This window comes from Telopea speciosissima, chromosome 7, assembly GCF_018873765.1.
Source record: "Telopea speciosissima isolate NSW1024214 ecotype Mountain lineage chromosome 7, Tspe_v1, whole genome shotgun sequence".
Lineage (NCBI taxonomy): Eukaryota > Viridiplantae > Streptophyta > Magnoliopsida > Proteales > Proteaceae > Telopea > Telopea speciosissima.
The window spans coordinates 64,895,997-64,912,132 of NC_057922.1; the positions used below are offsets into that span (position 1 = coordinate 64,895,997).

At 38.5% G+C, this 16,136-nt stretch overlaps 1 protein-coding gene across 2 annotated transcripts in view; it reads left to right on the forward strand.

Annotated features, from left to right (window-relative positions):
- Positions 1 to 5,565: 5,565 nt before the first annotated feature.
- Positions 5,566 to 16,136, forward strand: part of LOC122667773 (myosin-15) — a 71,759-nt gene continuing 61,188 nt past the window's right edge. The window contains exons 1-5 of one of the 2 annotated variants that reach the window (XM_043864198.1): positions 5,566 to 5,854; positions 6,004 to 6,147; positions 9,592 to 9,737; positions 9,847 to 10,003; positions 10,197 to 10,255. In XM_043864198.1, the coding sequence (XP_043720133.1) occupies positions 5,735 to 5,854; positions 6,004 to 6,147; positions 9,592 to 9,737; positions 9,847 to 10,003; positions 10,197 to 10,255 (626 nt within the window). In that variant the 5' untranslated portion in view covers positions 5,566 to 5,734. The remainder of the gene's footprint in view (positions 5,855 to 6,003; positions 6,148 to 9,591; positions 9,738 to 9,846; positions 10,004 to 10,196; positions 10,256 to 16,136) is intronic. The other variant, XM_043864197.1, reaches the window with a different exon arrangement.

Here is a 16,136-nt window from a genome sequence, read left to right on the forward strand (position 1 = left end):
TTTTTTTTTCCCTTTTCTAATCTTCTCCGAGGACTAACCATTTTCTTGTTTGGCCTTGATCTTATCAAACAAAGAAGGTTGCATTGTAGATGTGCTAAGATAGTTGTGGTACTGCTCACAACTACCTCTACTTCCAATTTCCTCAAGTCCTCAATAATATATTGCTGTGTGATTAACAATATTGATGACTATTTTTAAGCCTTCTTACTCAGTGCATCTACCACAACATTTGCCTTTCCTAGATGACAGTGAATTGCAATCATAGTTTTTTAATAGTTCCAATCATTTGCGCTGCCTCATATTAATTTAACTATTTTTGAGTGAAAATGTATTTCAAACTTTTGTGATTAGCATAAATTTCATGCTTCTAACCATACAGGTATATCTCAAGATTTTCAGTGTGAAAACTATCACTGGCAACTCTAATTTATTGGTAGAATAGTTAAATTATAATCCTTGAGTTGTCTGGATGCATATGTAACTACCTGCCCATGCGTGGTCAAGTGCCTAGTACACTTGGTAGCTAGTGGTGCGTAAAGGCCCATTGCTATCAGGAGGTCTTAAGTTCAAGCCTCATGGTTCACATCCTACATCCCCCCTATCTATATTAAAAAAAAAAAAAAAAACTACATTCCCATGCTGCATCAATACACAACCCAAACCCAAACCCAAACACGAGGCATCACTAAATAAAATAAAGCCACCTAAACCTGAAAGAATGATTAACATAGGTGTTGATATCAAATTTTTTTTTTTTTTGGTAAAAAGGTGTTGATATCAATCTTTGCTTGAGTTATTGGAAACATTTATCACAATTATCAATCCACTCAAATTTTACATTCTTCTTGGTCAACTGTGTAAGTGACACTGTTATGTGAGAAAAAGCCCTCAGTGAACCTTCTATAGTATCTTGTTAAACGTAAAAATCTCCTCCCAATCTAATATTACTTGGACTTTGCTTGGTTGTACTAATACACCCTCCTATGGGACTACATGTCAAATTAACACAACCCTATCCAACCAAAACTCACATTTTTTGAGTTTATCAAATATCTTATTTTTTACTCAATATTTGGAGCGCAGTCCTCAAATATGCCTGATGCTCCTCTACACACTTGGAGTAAATCAAAATATCATCTATGAAGATGATGACAAACTCAATACATGTGGAAAACTCTGCTCATCAAATCCATAATGGTTGCTAGTGCATTGGTTAACCCCGAATGACATCGCAAAGAATATTGAGGGTGGGTCGATGGATTGCAAATAGTGGTGTTCTAATAACAAGTAGGAACTGGTTATTTACTAAACTGTTATATAATCATTAAATTAATATTTAATTTTTAAATCAATATCAATATTAGATCCAATAGTATACATAAATTATCCAAATACAACATTTTTAAAAGCAGTTAGGTAAAGATTACATCAGCCATCAAGTAGCGTTCTTTCTTCCTATAAATTTAATAAGAAAAAAAATAAAAAATAATATAAATGAAAATCCAATGGTCGATATCAAATTAAACAATCCAATGGCTTTGGCAACTAGTAACGTGGAAACTGCACCAGCCATGCGATTAGATAGTGTTCTTTTTCCTATTTTAAAATACCAAAATATAACGTCGGCTCAAAAATAATGTTCACCGACTATAAGCATTTGGGATTATATGTGTTGCACTCCATATTAGGTCAGCTCAACTAAATGTTATTTAAATGGGATAACAATAGAAAGTAACGGACCTTTATGACAATAATGAATCATTTTAAAATAAAATACCAAAATATAATATCGGTTCAAAGACAATGTACACGTTTCCAAAAATATGACTTTTTTTACTCTTAAACATGTGGACCTAATTGAAACCATATTTTTGTTAGGAGTTTCATATGTATTCTCCATCTTAGGTTAGCTCAATTAAATGTTATTTAAATAGATCCAGATAACTTTCTCTAGAGGTGTCTCGTTTGATAAATTTTAAATGGAAATTTACGTAGGTAAATTTAATACATGCTAAAGATGATACGATCGGGGAATACTAACCATACGATCGGTTTGGTGTCTATGCTAGGACCCATACATCCGTACATAGAGGGACCCACTGATTCAGTCGGTGGGTCCGGTGGGGTATCGTTAATCAGGGAACGCTCAGCTCAATCCATACGATCAAGATTCAAAATTTGAAATTTTGGATTTGGAAGGCACAAATACAGATACGATAAATTTTAACTCTCTGGCTATAAAACTTTTGTAAAATCGACAAAACCACCGAAATCGATGGAGGCAGTCTCGTCGTACTATCTGCAATACCCGGCTCCGTCCATTGTGCCAAAATCATACTCGCCGACTTGATAAACGAAGACCAGGCAGAGAATGAATTTTCGTCCTTCCACAAAGGGAACATTGGCACTGTTTATCTTCTCTTCACATGAAATAACCTGATTGTTTTATGAGAAAAAGAAACGCTAACCAATGTTGTGCTTGGGTGTGTACCTGTGCTTAGACACAGTCCACACAAAAAGATCGACACACCACCTCGACAGGTGGAAAAGGACCAGTGGTGTGCCAGTCTTTTCGCGTTAGACTAAGCACAGATACACACTTAGACACAACACCTGATAGCATTCTTTCTCCATTGCTTTGTATATGAAAACCATCATCTAATTGGTTCGCTCGTTGCTCAAAGAGCTCCATCACTTTCAATTTATTGGGAGAGGGTTTTATGAGCAAGTAGTACAAGGGAGCACACCAATGAATTGTAACAAAATGATAACAACTATAGAAGGGCAGCCATCCATTTAACATGAGAAGAAGAGAGAGAAACAAATAGATGCTAGCATCCATAGTCTCACAGAACATTTTCCTTTATTGATTGCATAATCTTTTTAGTCAGTGTTTAAAAAATGGAGATTGAATATGAGAATTGAGCTCGATCCAAATTGGAATCTCTTTCGATTGTGATGGATCTGGATCATCTGATCCTTATATGGAAACTAGGATAGGACTTCTTGGGACCGATCCCAATCGATTTTAAATCAATCTAGATTAGAATCAGCCAAGATCGATCTTGATCTCTATTCCGAGTTTTGAATCCTTGCTACAAGTAAAAGAGGAGGGTAAAGTACACGTACCCCCCTGTAATGCACCCAATATTCTTCGTACCCCCCTAAGCTTCTGATAAGTCCACGTACCACCCCTGTTTTACCCCCTAATGCCATTTAAGTCCACACCAAGTGTTAAATGCTAGAAAATGACCAAACTACCCTTTCTCCTATCTTTTCTAAAATTTGAAAAGACCTAATTGCCCTGACCTATTTGCTAAAATTTGAAAAGACCAAAATACCCTCATCTTCCCCAAATCATCATCTTCTTTTACCATGTAGATACCCACCACCACCACCGCTCTAGAACGGATATGCAGGTACCACTACCTCTCTCTCTCTTCACCCCTCACTTCCTCCATCATTCTCTCTTCCCTCCACTCTCTCTCTCTCTCTCTCTCTCTCTCTGTGTGTGTGTGCAACTGATCGAAGGCGACGAACAAGTGAAGAAAAAAATACAGGAAAAGTGGGAGAAACGGGAGGAAATTAATCGGATTGATCATGTACGCCAATGGAAAAGGTGTATCCAATCCAAAATAGAGAACTCCAGAGATCTAATGAGAGAGTGGAAAATTATCTCCCAAGGATCTCATTTTGAGATGAGATCCTTCAACCCAATCCAGACGGCCAAAATACGGATAATAAACAGAAGGAAAAAAGGAAAAGTAAGATTGCGTAACTATTCTTCCCGTTCCCGGCATAGGTCAAAAACAATGCGTTCGACTATATATGTTAGAGCAGTGATTTTTCGTAAATCCGACTTGAATAAAATTCTCGGGGGAAGAAGAGACACTGTAAACAACAGTGACAATGATAGCAGTAAAAATTATTTTATCCAGTTAGCAGCAACCGATGAAGCTCCGATTCTCAATACGGAATTTGAAGAAAAGATATAATTGAAGACTCAATAATTTTCTTTACTTTCCGCATTAATGGCCAACCTTCTAGTTCATTCACCGGAACAAATTCATAGCAATCTAAATATAATCCACTCCATAGGAGTTGCTTACAAAGGAATCCAATACAAGCAACTAAAAAGCTTGGGGCAAAAAAAATCATCTAACGCACAAGCAACCTTCTACTTTTAGGGTTTCGAGGAAATTTTTTTCCCCCCTTCACAGAAAGCCATTGATGAGCTAGGAAAGTTTTATAAAAATGGAAAAATGTAGCAATATAGAAGTAGAGCGAAATGCAATTGAAGGAGACGTAAAAGAGTAAAGAATCGGCCATACTTGAAGCTAAAAGAGAAAAGAAAATGGAACTTCAAGAGAAGGATAGTAAGAGAGTGGATCTAGAGAACATGAGAGTATATTTTTAGACTTGCATTGGAAGAAAAGGTCTGAGTGATTCAACCATCAATGGAGCTTACCAATTGATTTATTTCGCTTTTTCACTCTGTATTCCCCACCCCACTCCCTTTTCTTCCGCTTTTCCTGTTTTATTTTTTCTTCACTTGTTCGTCGCCTTCGATCAATTGCAGAGAGAGAGAGAGAGTGGAGGGAAAAGAGCATGATGGAGGAAGTGCGGGGTGAAGAGAGAGAGAGGTGGTGGTACTTGCATATCCGTTCTAAAGCGGTGGTGGTGGTGGGTATCTCCGAAGGTATGATTTGGAGAAGATGAGTGTATTTTGGTTTTTTCAAATTAGGGTAATTAGATCTTTTCAAATTTTAGAAAAGACAGGAGAAATGATAGTTTGATCATTTTTTAGCATTTAACACTTGGTGTTGACTTAAGTGGCATTAGAGGGTAAAGTAGGGGTGATATGTGGAATATGGAGGGGTGGTATGTAGACTTATCAGAAGCTTAGGGGTACGAGAAATATTGGATGCATTACAGGGGTACGTGTACTTTATACAAAAGAGAATATGAAAGAATGACAAATATAGAAAATGCCAAATGTCCGTGAATATACGGCTATTATTTGGCAAAGTCCAGCTGTCAAAAAATGAATGATTACACGTGTTGATAGCGATGGAAATTTCATCCTCCCACCGGTTACAAAATCACAGTATATTCTTCTTACCTATATAAGAAAGATTCAGTGGCATTTTTGTTATTTAAGTAATAACCAAGGGTCATTTGCTTTAAGATGATTTCACAAGTTCTAATGCGTGTAGGCGCTGTGGTTACCCGCGTGCCTAGTGTGAATTCTAAACCTGCCGATCACTTCCGTTTAAAAACATGGCAGAGGCGGACAAATACAAACGCACACGCACTGATTAAAGGGCGTGGGATATTCGCTTCTGCACATAAACTTCATTTCCTTAATTCTTAATCACAAATCTATAAGAAGAAGAATAATAAATATTTCTGTATTCGAATTTTTTTTTTTAAGTTTACGTGTTAAATACGATCGAAAAGTGTATTCGGAGATTCTCCCAATTTGACTACCCGGTTACTCCATCTGTTAGAGCGGGAAGTTGAAGAAAACCAAATATGCCCGTAAAGCTTCTGTTCTTCTCTATTATTCTCTCATCGTTCTAGGGTTCCTCTTCTGTTTCTTGCTGAACCTTTCAAATATTTCCAAATCCTTCTCATGTACTTCTTCGACTTAAGCTCTACTTCCGCAGAAGAAATTGTAGGGCTTTAGATTCTGCGGTGCTGCTGTACTGTTTTCCGTTGTTCGGAAGCGGAGATGAGTTTCCGCAAGGGCTCTAACGTCTGGGTAGAAGACAAGGACTTGGCATGGGTAGCGGCGGAAGTAGTTGGTGTTTCTGGTAAACAAGTTCAAGTCCTTACGGCTTCTAGACGGAAGGTGAACCGCATCGGGTTTCAACCAATAACCTGTCATTTCAGAGTTCATACTTTCTCTCTTTCTCTCTCTCTCTCTCTGTTCGTGCGTGTGTGTGTTTGGCTGTTTCTTTTTTGCTTCAATTGGATGTGTGGTTCAATTTCGTCTCGCAGATCTCGATTTCTAGTGACAAATTGCTTCTGAGGGATCCCGATGCCGACCACGGTGGAGTTGATGACATGACGAAACTAACTTACTTGAATGAGCCCGGAGTACTGTACAACCTTGCTAGAAGATATGCACTCAATGATATTTATGTAAGTGAACTTTGTCCTGAGATGTTTATGTTTAACTCAGTTGATTCGCACTCTCTCTCTCTCTCTGAGAAGTACTCCATTGCTGCTCCTGCTCACTTATGGTTATTACCGACTTCATTCTTTGAGATGCTGCTACCTGCTATACATGTATTCGATTGTTTACTTAACTTGCCCATTGTTCGGCACTGACAACTTCACATGAACACAGTTTTGTATCCGCTCTGCTGAGGCAAAACTGAGTTTGCTTCAGCTTTACTCGGTTCATCTGCCTTGGAACTGTCTAGCTTGACAATGTAGGTATTGCAATGTGCTAATATTTTGTGATTCATGAGATTTGGATGTTGATCACCCTCCACTGGCTATACAGTTTTTTTCCAGCTGTAATGGAACATGTGCTCAATGACATTGTCAATGCTGTAACTGAGAGGTGTGGTGGGGTCTGGGCTGTCCAGCATCCCATCCCTTTGCCTTCTGCATTTTCCCAAAACGTGTGCAACTCAGAGAATTTTAAAGTTTATTCATAAGTACTGAGTTCTTATTAATCTGATGTAAATGAAATTAATTTTATATTTGTAGGGGTCTGGAAAGAAAAAAACAGAACAAGACGGAAAATACCACTCCCAAGAAGCAAGTAAAAAAAAAAAAAACAATTTGGGAACAAAATGTAAGAAGCAAATGCAGTAACCTAAGTTTTGGAGAAGTTGGATTGTCTATTTTTTACTTTTGTATAATAACTTGGTTGAATTTCTTAATTTTCTAAAAAAATTCTCTTTTAGGTTATCCATAGAAATTTTTTATGTTTTAGATACAAATGGAAAGAAAAAAATGGTATAAATGCTCTAAGTTAGGGTTTTGCTTTAGAATAATGGTGGTCTTGAATTAGGATATTCATGAGTTTGGGAATGCCACTAGGATGGATAAGGAGTAAAAACATTGGATAGGCTTAAACTCCTAGAAGTCGTAAGACAAAAGGGAGTGTGATGTTTTGTAATGTTTGTTTTTCTGGAGGGTAGTAGAGGTTGGGAGGTTAATAGGGGGTGGTGACTGGAGATTTGAGGTGTTTGGGTGAGCTTTTGCTTTTAGGTAGGATAATTTAGATGGAGTTGGGCTTGGATTGAACTGCTCATTTCCTTTCATTTATTTTGCTTTATTTATTTATGGTGAGGGTTGCTATGTTTGGTTTGCTTCCTGGGCTCTTTGTGAGCTTTTTCCCCGTTTCATATGCCACTTTTCTTTCCCTATCCTATTTAATAATAAAGTATTGTTGGTAAAAGAGAGCCACAGAGATGTTTATGATTGATTAAAGGCAAACAAAGGCTCAATTTCTTTGACTGGATATTTGTCTTCATTTTGGATCTACATAGAGGTGGTCCTATTGATGCAGGACCGCTTCCATGGGCGTCCCGAACCCATTTGGGAACCCGGACCAAGAACCGGGTCCAAATTTGGGTCTTTGGTTTAGTAGGATTTTAGGAATTTATTTTATGGTAGAAAGAACGCCACCCGGTTGTTCCAGACATACCGCACCTACGTCTTGACATAGGGACGCGCAAAATGACCGTCGCACCCCTGGTCATTTCTGGGGTTCCAGGGGGTTGCGGCGGTCATTTTGCACGCCCCTGTGTCAGGGCTCAGCAGCGGTGTGCGCTGCGCCACTGGGTGGCGTTCTCTTTCCCTTATTTTATTTAGGAGGATGAGATCTTTTATTTTATACTGTTTATTTTAGAAAGTTGGATACGTTTTTAAATTTTAGAGTTTGTTTTTGGTTAGGAATTTTAGGAGGATGTTTCTTTGTTAAAGTTGGATACCTTTTATTTTCCATTTTTCACTTTTCTTATCTCATTTCTTCATTCCTATTACTTTCCTTCCCCTTTGTGAGGACCTCAGTTTACCCTACTTTGTTTTGAAAGTATCCATGTAGCCGACCCCATTTAGTTGGGGTAAGGCTGAGATGTTGTTGTTGTTTCCTTGTTAAAGTCTTTTTATTTTCTTATTATTTATATGCTTGTAATCGAGCAATTTAACTAGTTGAAGATTGAAAGAATGAATTGAGTTTGTGAGTGCCTGCGTGACCTGGTTTGTGTGACTCCTTCCCCCCTTTCTTCCTTGCGAGGCCTTCTCCTCCCTATCCTTTAATCTTCTTCTTCTTATTCCTTCTACCTCTAATCTGTTCCAGCAGTACTAGCAGTACCCTTGTTTGATTTTGATCTTTCCTCTCCCTTCTCAGATCTTAGGTATATGAAGCCTTCTATAGGGTGATTCAAACCCCATAAGACCTAAAACTGGATGCTCTTTAACCTTAGTTGTCATACCTGCAATGGAGACCAGTTTTTTTTCTACTGCCAGGAAAAATTTCGGACAGCTTTCTTTGATGATTCAATGGCTGTTTCGCTGGGTTATCACTTGGATTTCATAAAAGTATGAGTTACGAATCTGGTCCCAAAGTCATGGCTTGATTCGGTTTGCCATGTGGGACTTTTCTTCATCAAAACCTTCTCCTGTTACTACTGGTTCACTCTTCTTCTGTAAGGAAGAAGACAACCCCACGTCATTCTTCCCCTCTTTGATACAATTACTCCTCTTCTCTTGTTTTCCCTAAACTGCCTCTCCAATCATCCTTTTATTCTGGTTTGTCCATCCTTTAAAAACCCTTCCAAGTTTGCCCCCTTACAATAAATCTTATTCCTCATTATATACTTTTCTATTAAGTGACCTAATAGCACATTTAAGAATTCTGTTAATTACAAAGTTGCCACCTCCATTGAGATACAATTACTCCTCTTCTCTTGTTTTCCTAAACTGCTTCTCCAATCATCCTTTTATTCTAGTTTGTCCATCTCTTAAAACCCTTTTAAGTTTGTCCTCTACAATAAATCTTATTCCTCATTATATCCTTTTCTATTAAGTGACCCAATAGCACATTTAAGAATTCTGTTAATTACAAAGTTGCCACTCCATTGAGATCTTGGGTCTATTTACAGAATTGCCGTCATTATTTAATACTTGGCCATTATATATTTGGGTGGGCCCATAAGCGAACCCAAACAGGGCTATTGAACCCGGGGTTCTGCATCATCTATGGTCCTATTTTTGATTTGTCATAATTTTATTATATTACCAAGTTGTGATTGGCAGTTTACAAAGCTTTAGAAGTTCTCTACCTTTTGCTATTTCTGTTTATGATTAATTATATACTTACTCAGCATTTAGCTGTCGAGAAACGTCCTAATTGGAAAATAACTCCCTTTAAAGAATAATCTTTATGAGGAACATGTGGGGTCGATATCTTTTCATCGATCATCAAGTGCCCCTAAAATATTCGAATTAAGTAGTTTGTCATTGGGTAATTTTAATTTGCTTTCATGCAGTTTTTAAACTGTGGAAGTGAATTTTTATTCTATTTCCCTATCACGTTTATAAATTAGTATTTTATGTCTTTGCTAGACATATACAGGGAGTATCTTGATTGCTGTGAACCCATTTACGAAGCTTCCTCATTTATATAATGTGCATATGATGGAGCAATATAAAGGAGCTCGGTTTGGTGAGCTAAGTCCCCATGTTTTTGCAGTGGCTGATGCTTCTTACAGGTAAGTTCTGGTTAAAGAATAGTGCATTTTTTTTTCCTTTGTTGGGGGGGGGGGGTTGTTCCCTCCCCTTAAAGGTGTTTCTGCTGTACTCCATTCTTTCTTAATTTAGGGCAATGATGAACGAGACTCGTAGTCAGTCTATTTTGGTCAGTGGAGAAAGTGGGGCAGGGAAAACAGAGACAACGAAACTGATTATGCAGTACTTGACTTTTGTTGGTGGTCGAGCTGCTGGTGATGACCGTACTGTGGAGCAGCAAGTTCTTGAAGTAAGAGTTGTAGTGCATTACTACATTTAATGTATTTAGTTCACACAAAATTAGTTTAAACGGATTGTCTATAACAAGTTTAGGGGAGTTTGTTGCTACTACACACTCTCTTTCTGTCAAAATTCTCTCTTGTTCTTTCACATTGGTTTTTGTTTATGGTTCACTTCATGGTTTTGCTTTTGTTGGATGCCAGTCAAATCCACTGTTGGAGGCATTTGGTAATGCAAGGACGATTAGAAATGATAACTCAAGGTGGGTATTGTGGTTGTCTAGTATGCAACCTTAGTTACTGTTTACATTGCTTTTTTGAGTGGTTAATATCATCTATTCCATCTACTTTGCTTTTTTGTGGTCAGAATCTTGGTCTGTATCATATTGTATTTCAGGATGAGTTTCTTACGCTCGTCTTTAAGTACTGGTATTGAATGATCTTGTTCCGGTAGAATAGCCAACCTAGAAATGCATGCAAACAACCATTGCTGTTTAAAAGGTAATGCTGAAAAAATTAAGTTGAAAATGTATTATAAGGTTGTACCAGCCTAGTGTTACTTGAAATAAGTTTTCAATTTTGGAAGTAAATCCCAGAGATGTACTGTATGGTGCACATAATAAGTAAACAAGAGCTGTAGTAGTTTAATGAACATAAAAAATTGATCTGCAGGAAAACACATGCATATTGATATGCTATTGAAATTGGTGCGATACGGGGTTCCAAAACCCGGTTTGGATCACTTATGGGCCCATCCAAACAAATGAAATCCAATTATGAGCAAGCAGTGGTAGTACTGTTATTAAACAGTCTCAAAGGATAGTGTTTGTAACGCCACACATTCCGGGATATGGGAAGGTGCAGCCCTCACGGGCGGAGACCGCAAGGTCATAAAAGTTACATCAATTTGAACAATTCTCAATAAATTAAAAGCACTTAAATCATATCACTGATACCAATATCCATTTCTCAGAGTGTGCATGCATAGATTTTCTTACAAAAATAAAACAATTTAACTCCCCGCCTGATGGCATAACTAGGTGTACAACCCATCATTATATAAGTATATTACAGAATATTCCCCACTAGGGTATTTACACAGCACTGGTACAAACACTTCATTTTCTATCTCTCGTTGTTCCGCTGGTCAGCAGTCATCTCCATAGTTGTCAAGGCGTCCAGGCGCTTTGGTCGCCTAATTGGTGTCGCCTTGGTTTTTTACCCTCTCCAACGCCTTGGATCGCCTAACCGCTGTGACAACTATGGTCATTGTTTGAGTTAAAATAATACCGCAAGCGTATGGGTCAATCGTAGCTACGGGTCGAACACGAGGAGATATACGCCACCCTATTGTACTCACTTTAAAGTAATGCAAAGTGAACCAAAGTAAAGTGTTAAATTAAACTAATTAAAGTAACAAATTAACATATCATAACTCACAAGCATCTAACGAATTAAATTGGCGTCCTAACACATATCCATCTAACCTATCAAACTAACGCGGATTGGAAGGGATAAATTGCAGCCACACACCACAACCACATAAAAAAAATAAAAGAAGAAGAAGGAGAATGAGAAGAAGAAGAGAGGGAGAATGAGATTAAGAGTTTAGAGAGTAGAAACCTGGATGTGCTTGCACAAATGTAGTTGAAGAGCTTGAATACTTGAACAAACCTTGCATGGCTTCTTCTTCTAAATCTCCAAGTCTTGTCATCAACTTAGGAACTTAGACTAGAAAGCTTGAAACTAAACTAGAATTATTACAACCATATCGAAGACATAAAATTAAAGCATGATTCAAAAGCATTACAACCATGAAATAAAAATCATAAAAGCAAACTAGAACTTAGAAAGCTAAAAATCATAAATTGGAAGGAGAAGAAGAGAAGAAATTTCACTAAGTGAATAAACAATCTTTACAAGAGAAGTATGGGGGTATTTATAGGGGGAAGAGAGGAGAAGAGAGAAGAGGGAAGTGGTAGGAAAAATATTCCCTAAGAAAAGAGAATATTCTCTTCTCCTTCCTCCTTTACAATGCCTTGAATCCTAAGAAAAAGAAAAAAATAGAAACTAAGAGAGATAAAAATCCTAGCTACATAAACCTTCTATTTCTAGAAAAGTAACTTTCTAGTTCTAACTTGTGCTTCTTTTTCTTTGTAGAGATCTTCTCCAAGCAATGAGATCAGGGCATCTTTGATCTTTCAACCTTCCATAGATGAGAGAATATCTTTCAAAAGAAATCTATCCCAAGTAAAATTCCAAAAGTGCCCTTGAAAAGTTGGAGGAGAGAGAGAGCAAGGGTGATGACTAGGATTCCACTCACAATTAATGAAATGTCAAATCTGTCCTTCAAAAAACGTAGAGCATGGGATGCTTATATGGGCCTCACTGTTGTATTCCTTACGAAAAATCACCCAAAATAGACCCAAATTTCGTCCAATTTGGAGTTCGGGAGCCCAAGATATCTCAAGTTGAAGTTGGACTGCACCAGAGCCTTCCAAATGGAATCTTTCGGTTGACAGAAAGATATCTTCTGATAATTGCGCTAAGGCCCCTGGAATCCAAACTTTCGCTTTACTTTGTCCCTGACTAATTGTCAATAATTACAAATAAACCCCTGTCCACGAAAACGGCCGTAACTTCTTCGTTTCAACTCGGAATCAAGTGCCGTTTGAACCATTGCAAAGCTGACTTGACGGGCTACGCATCCATACTATTAAACCCTCAAAATTATGCTAAGGGGCCCATTGTAATCACATTCAAATTTGATTGATTGGCGTGATTCTTTCAGTGTTCAATCCAAATTTGATTTTCTCGACTCCTGGGCGCTTCCGGCTATTCTTAACATCTTTTGCTCCATTTTCACAGGAATTCACCTAAAACCTGAAAAGCACAAGAAAACACCAAAGTAATTTTGTCCAATGTGGTAAAATGTATGCTTTATGCCCTAAGATTTCACACATAAATGTGCTCATTAATCATCTCCTCTCTCAGTCCTGAAACACATTGAAAAATGTGTCCACGAGGGGTGAGCAACAACGGCTCAGTGAGTAAAAGTTTCTTTAAAACACACTCACCAATTCAAAATCTTTATTAATACCTATTTTAGTATTATTACTAACTTGGTTTATACTCATATTACATTAATAATCATTTTCCTCCTATTATCACATTTTATTCTCGGGTCAATAAAAAGGGTGTACCCAATGCGAGGCTCCTGCCACTGCAGGGTCTAGGGAGGGTCATAACATTCCCCAAATCGATACCATTCCCACACTCATGGTGGAATAGACTCACACAAATGTCACACACTTTCCCATTTCCCTTATTACAATACTCACGCCCTAGGTGAAATGGACTCACTATGACAATTAAACACATTCACATCACAATTACACTTTTTGACTCAATCCGTCACCATACCCACAATCACGACGGAATGAACTCACAATTGCATCATATTCATACCCTGTCTTTACCATATTCACATCCTGGGTGAAATGGACTCATGATGACATCAAACACATACTTTCATCATTACCATACCCACACATTCATGGTGGAATGGGTTCAATTACTTCGCTTCCATCTCAATCGCATCACTGTACCTTCCATTTCATCCCCCTCGCTAAGTGATGTACACCATAAAAATCACCTCTCACTCCATCCTTGAGTAAACAAAGAACCCTTCATTTCTTCCTGGTTCTGTGCTATGCGCTGCAAGTAAGAATTCTGAATGCGGGCATTTTCATTCTGCCAATTCAGTGCTGCTTTTGAGGAGGTAACTTTTTCTCTTTGGCCATTCGGGAGAATAGTATTGGGTGACTGAATCTTCCATCTGTGCTATATTTTCTCGGAATCTTAATAATCCGCTTGAAGAGGAACCCTATAACCTCACTCCATCCACCCCCCGCTAAGTGAGGCACCATACATAGTGTTTCCCACATCAGTACACACAACGTAATCCATGGACTCACAACCACGACCATAACTCTTTTCACATCGATATAACCATACATATCACAGTACTGTAGTCATCAGCATCAATAACACAATATCACAAATTTTTCAATGTCACACGACTCACACCTATTTATAAATCAGCATTCATGCACACGTACCGATCATTACATATCACCTACAATTTCATAATACTCAACCTTTTTTTTTTAAATACACCATTCACATGAATATAGCTCACACTCGGATCTCTTCACATTCACTATTGATTAACAAGCGTACTAGTAATTGGGATCATATAGAGGGATCTTACCTACTCGCACATCAATACACAATTTATATGCACCATGATCAAGGTACTAAAACTCGAGTCTCGGTACCAACTTGACTCTTGGAAAAACCGAGACGAGTCGAGATCTTGCCGAGTTGGTGCATTTTTTTTTTTCCAACTCGAAGCCTCAACTTTGGGTCAACCCGAGATCTGGACCCAAGATCCGAGATCTCGGTGAGATATGTCGAGTTTTGTCCAATTAGGTAAGGTATTTAAGTGGTAGGTGGGTTAAAATAATGGGTCGAAACCGAGATCCAACCGAGATCTCGCCGAGATATTGCACCTTTGAGACTTGTAGGCAGTCTCGTCTCGGCTTTTCCAAAAACCGAGAAACTCGGCGAGATCTCACGAGTTCTCAAACTATGACCATGATACACAAGGTTATATTCTAAATTAAGTTAGTAGAATCAATCCAACAACCAGTCACTACACAATGGAAAGAGGTTCCAAAGAAATTCCCACACACAGTGATACGCAGTCCTCGGTCGACTGCCCTCGTCGCACAATCGGGGTTTTTCAACCCATTCACAACCTGTAGTCATGCAACCAAAAAAAAAAGTGTCATGACACCTTAGGAAGCCAATGGTTCCGTCCCCATTGGGTCCTACCAACCAAAGACTAAAACACCAAACAGAGTAATCCGGGCTCCCTGGAGCCTCTACTGGCTCGCCGGATTACAAACGGGCTCCCTGCTGGCACCCAACCCGGAAGATTCTGTTTGTAAAGACCTGTGCAGGTTTTTAAAGATTCCATTCATCCGATCTCGCCGATAGAGGTGCCATGTCGCCGGGTATATTATTCGGCTCGCCGGATGCTGCCTAGAACCAGGTCGAGAATGGGATTTCCTATTGAGTTAGGCCTTTCCGTTTTAGTGTAGGAGTCTATTTTTGAATCTTGTATATGAGCTTGTAAAGGGGGGCAAGTATTGAACACGAATTTTGATATTAATGAAAAGCTTTTGCTGCTCTTCTTCTCCATTGAAGATTTTTGTCTTGTGTTTGATCAAGGCTGGTGGGATCGGTGTTTGATCCAATGACACCTTGCGGTGGGAAGCCCGGGTGGTTCGTTGGTGGGATTGGTGTTTGATCCAATCGACACCTTGCAGTGTGAAGCCCGGGTGGTTCTTTTGAAGCTCTACATTCAAGTTCTAGTTCAAGATTGGATTTTTATTCAAGAATCTCATTCAAACAAGCTGCTGTCCAGGAAATTCTGCAACTATAGTAAGTTTAAATCATCCCCAACCCCTACCCTTCTTCTTCTAACCTTCCATACATCCAAACCCTAACTTTCCCCTTTTTTTATTTTCACTTTTCCCAATACCTAATTTTTGCCCAAACCAAACTAGCCAACAAAATCCATCCTTTTTTGGATCGAAATCTCCTCTCACCCACAAGGGGAATTCAATCCAGGTATGAGCCCTAGGTGAGCATCCTAAACCCTAGAAATCCATCTTTTCCTCTTTTCAAAAGCCCAGGAAACCTAACCCTAACCTGCTGTCCATTCAAGTTTACATACTTCCTTCCATCAAAACATCTGAGGACCTTCACTATTAAACTCCCCTATATCAACTTGGCATAACCCACACATTAAAACCTAACCCTAATTTCAATAAAACACCTATTTTAGCCTAGCCGATTCAGTGTTCATAGCAGATCCTGGTTTACTAGCTCCTAGTTTGATTTTTCAAATCTAGGACTCCATTACAGCGCCAAGATTCTTTGTAAATCCACTAACTGATTAATTGGTAATTGAGGAACATGAATCACAAGAGACAATGATGTGGAAGGAGGAGGAGGAATGGCAACATGAGCAGAAACATGAGTAGTAGATCCATCTGGAAGAATAACTTGAAT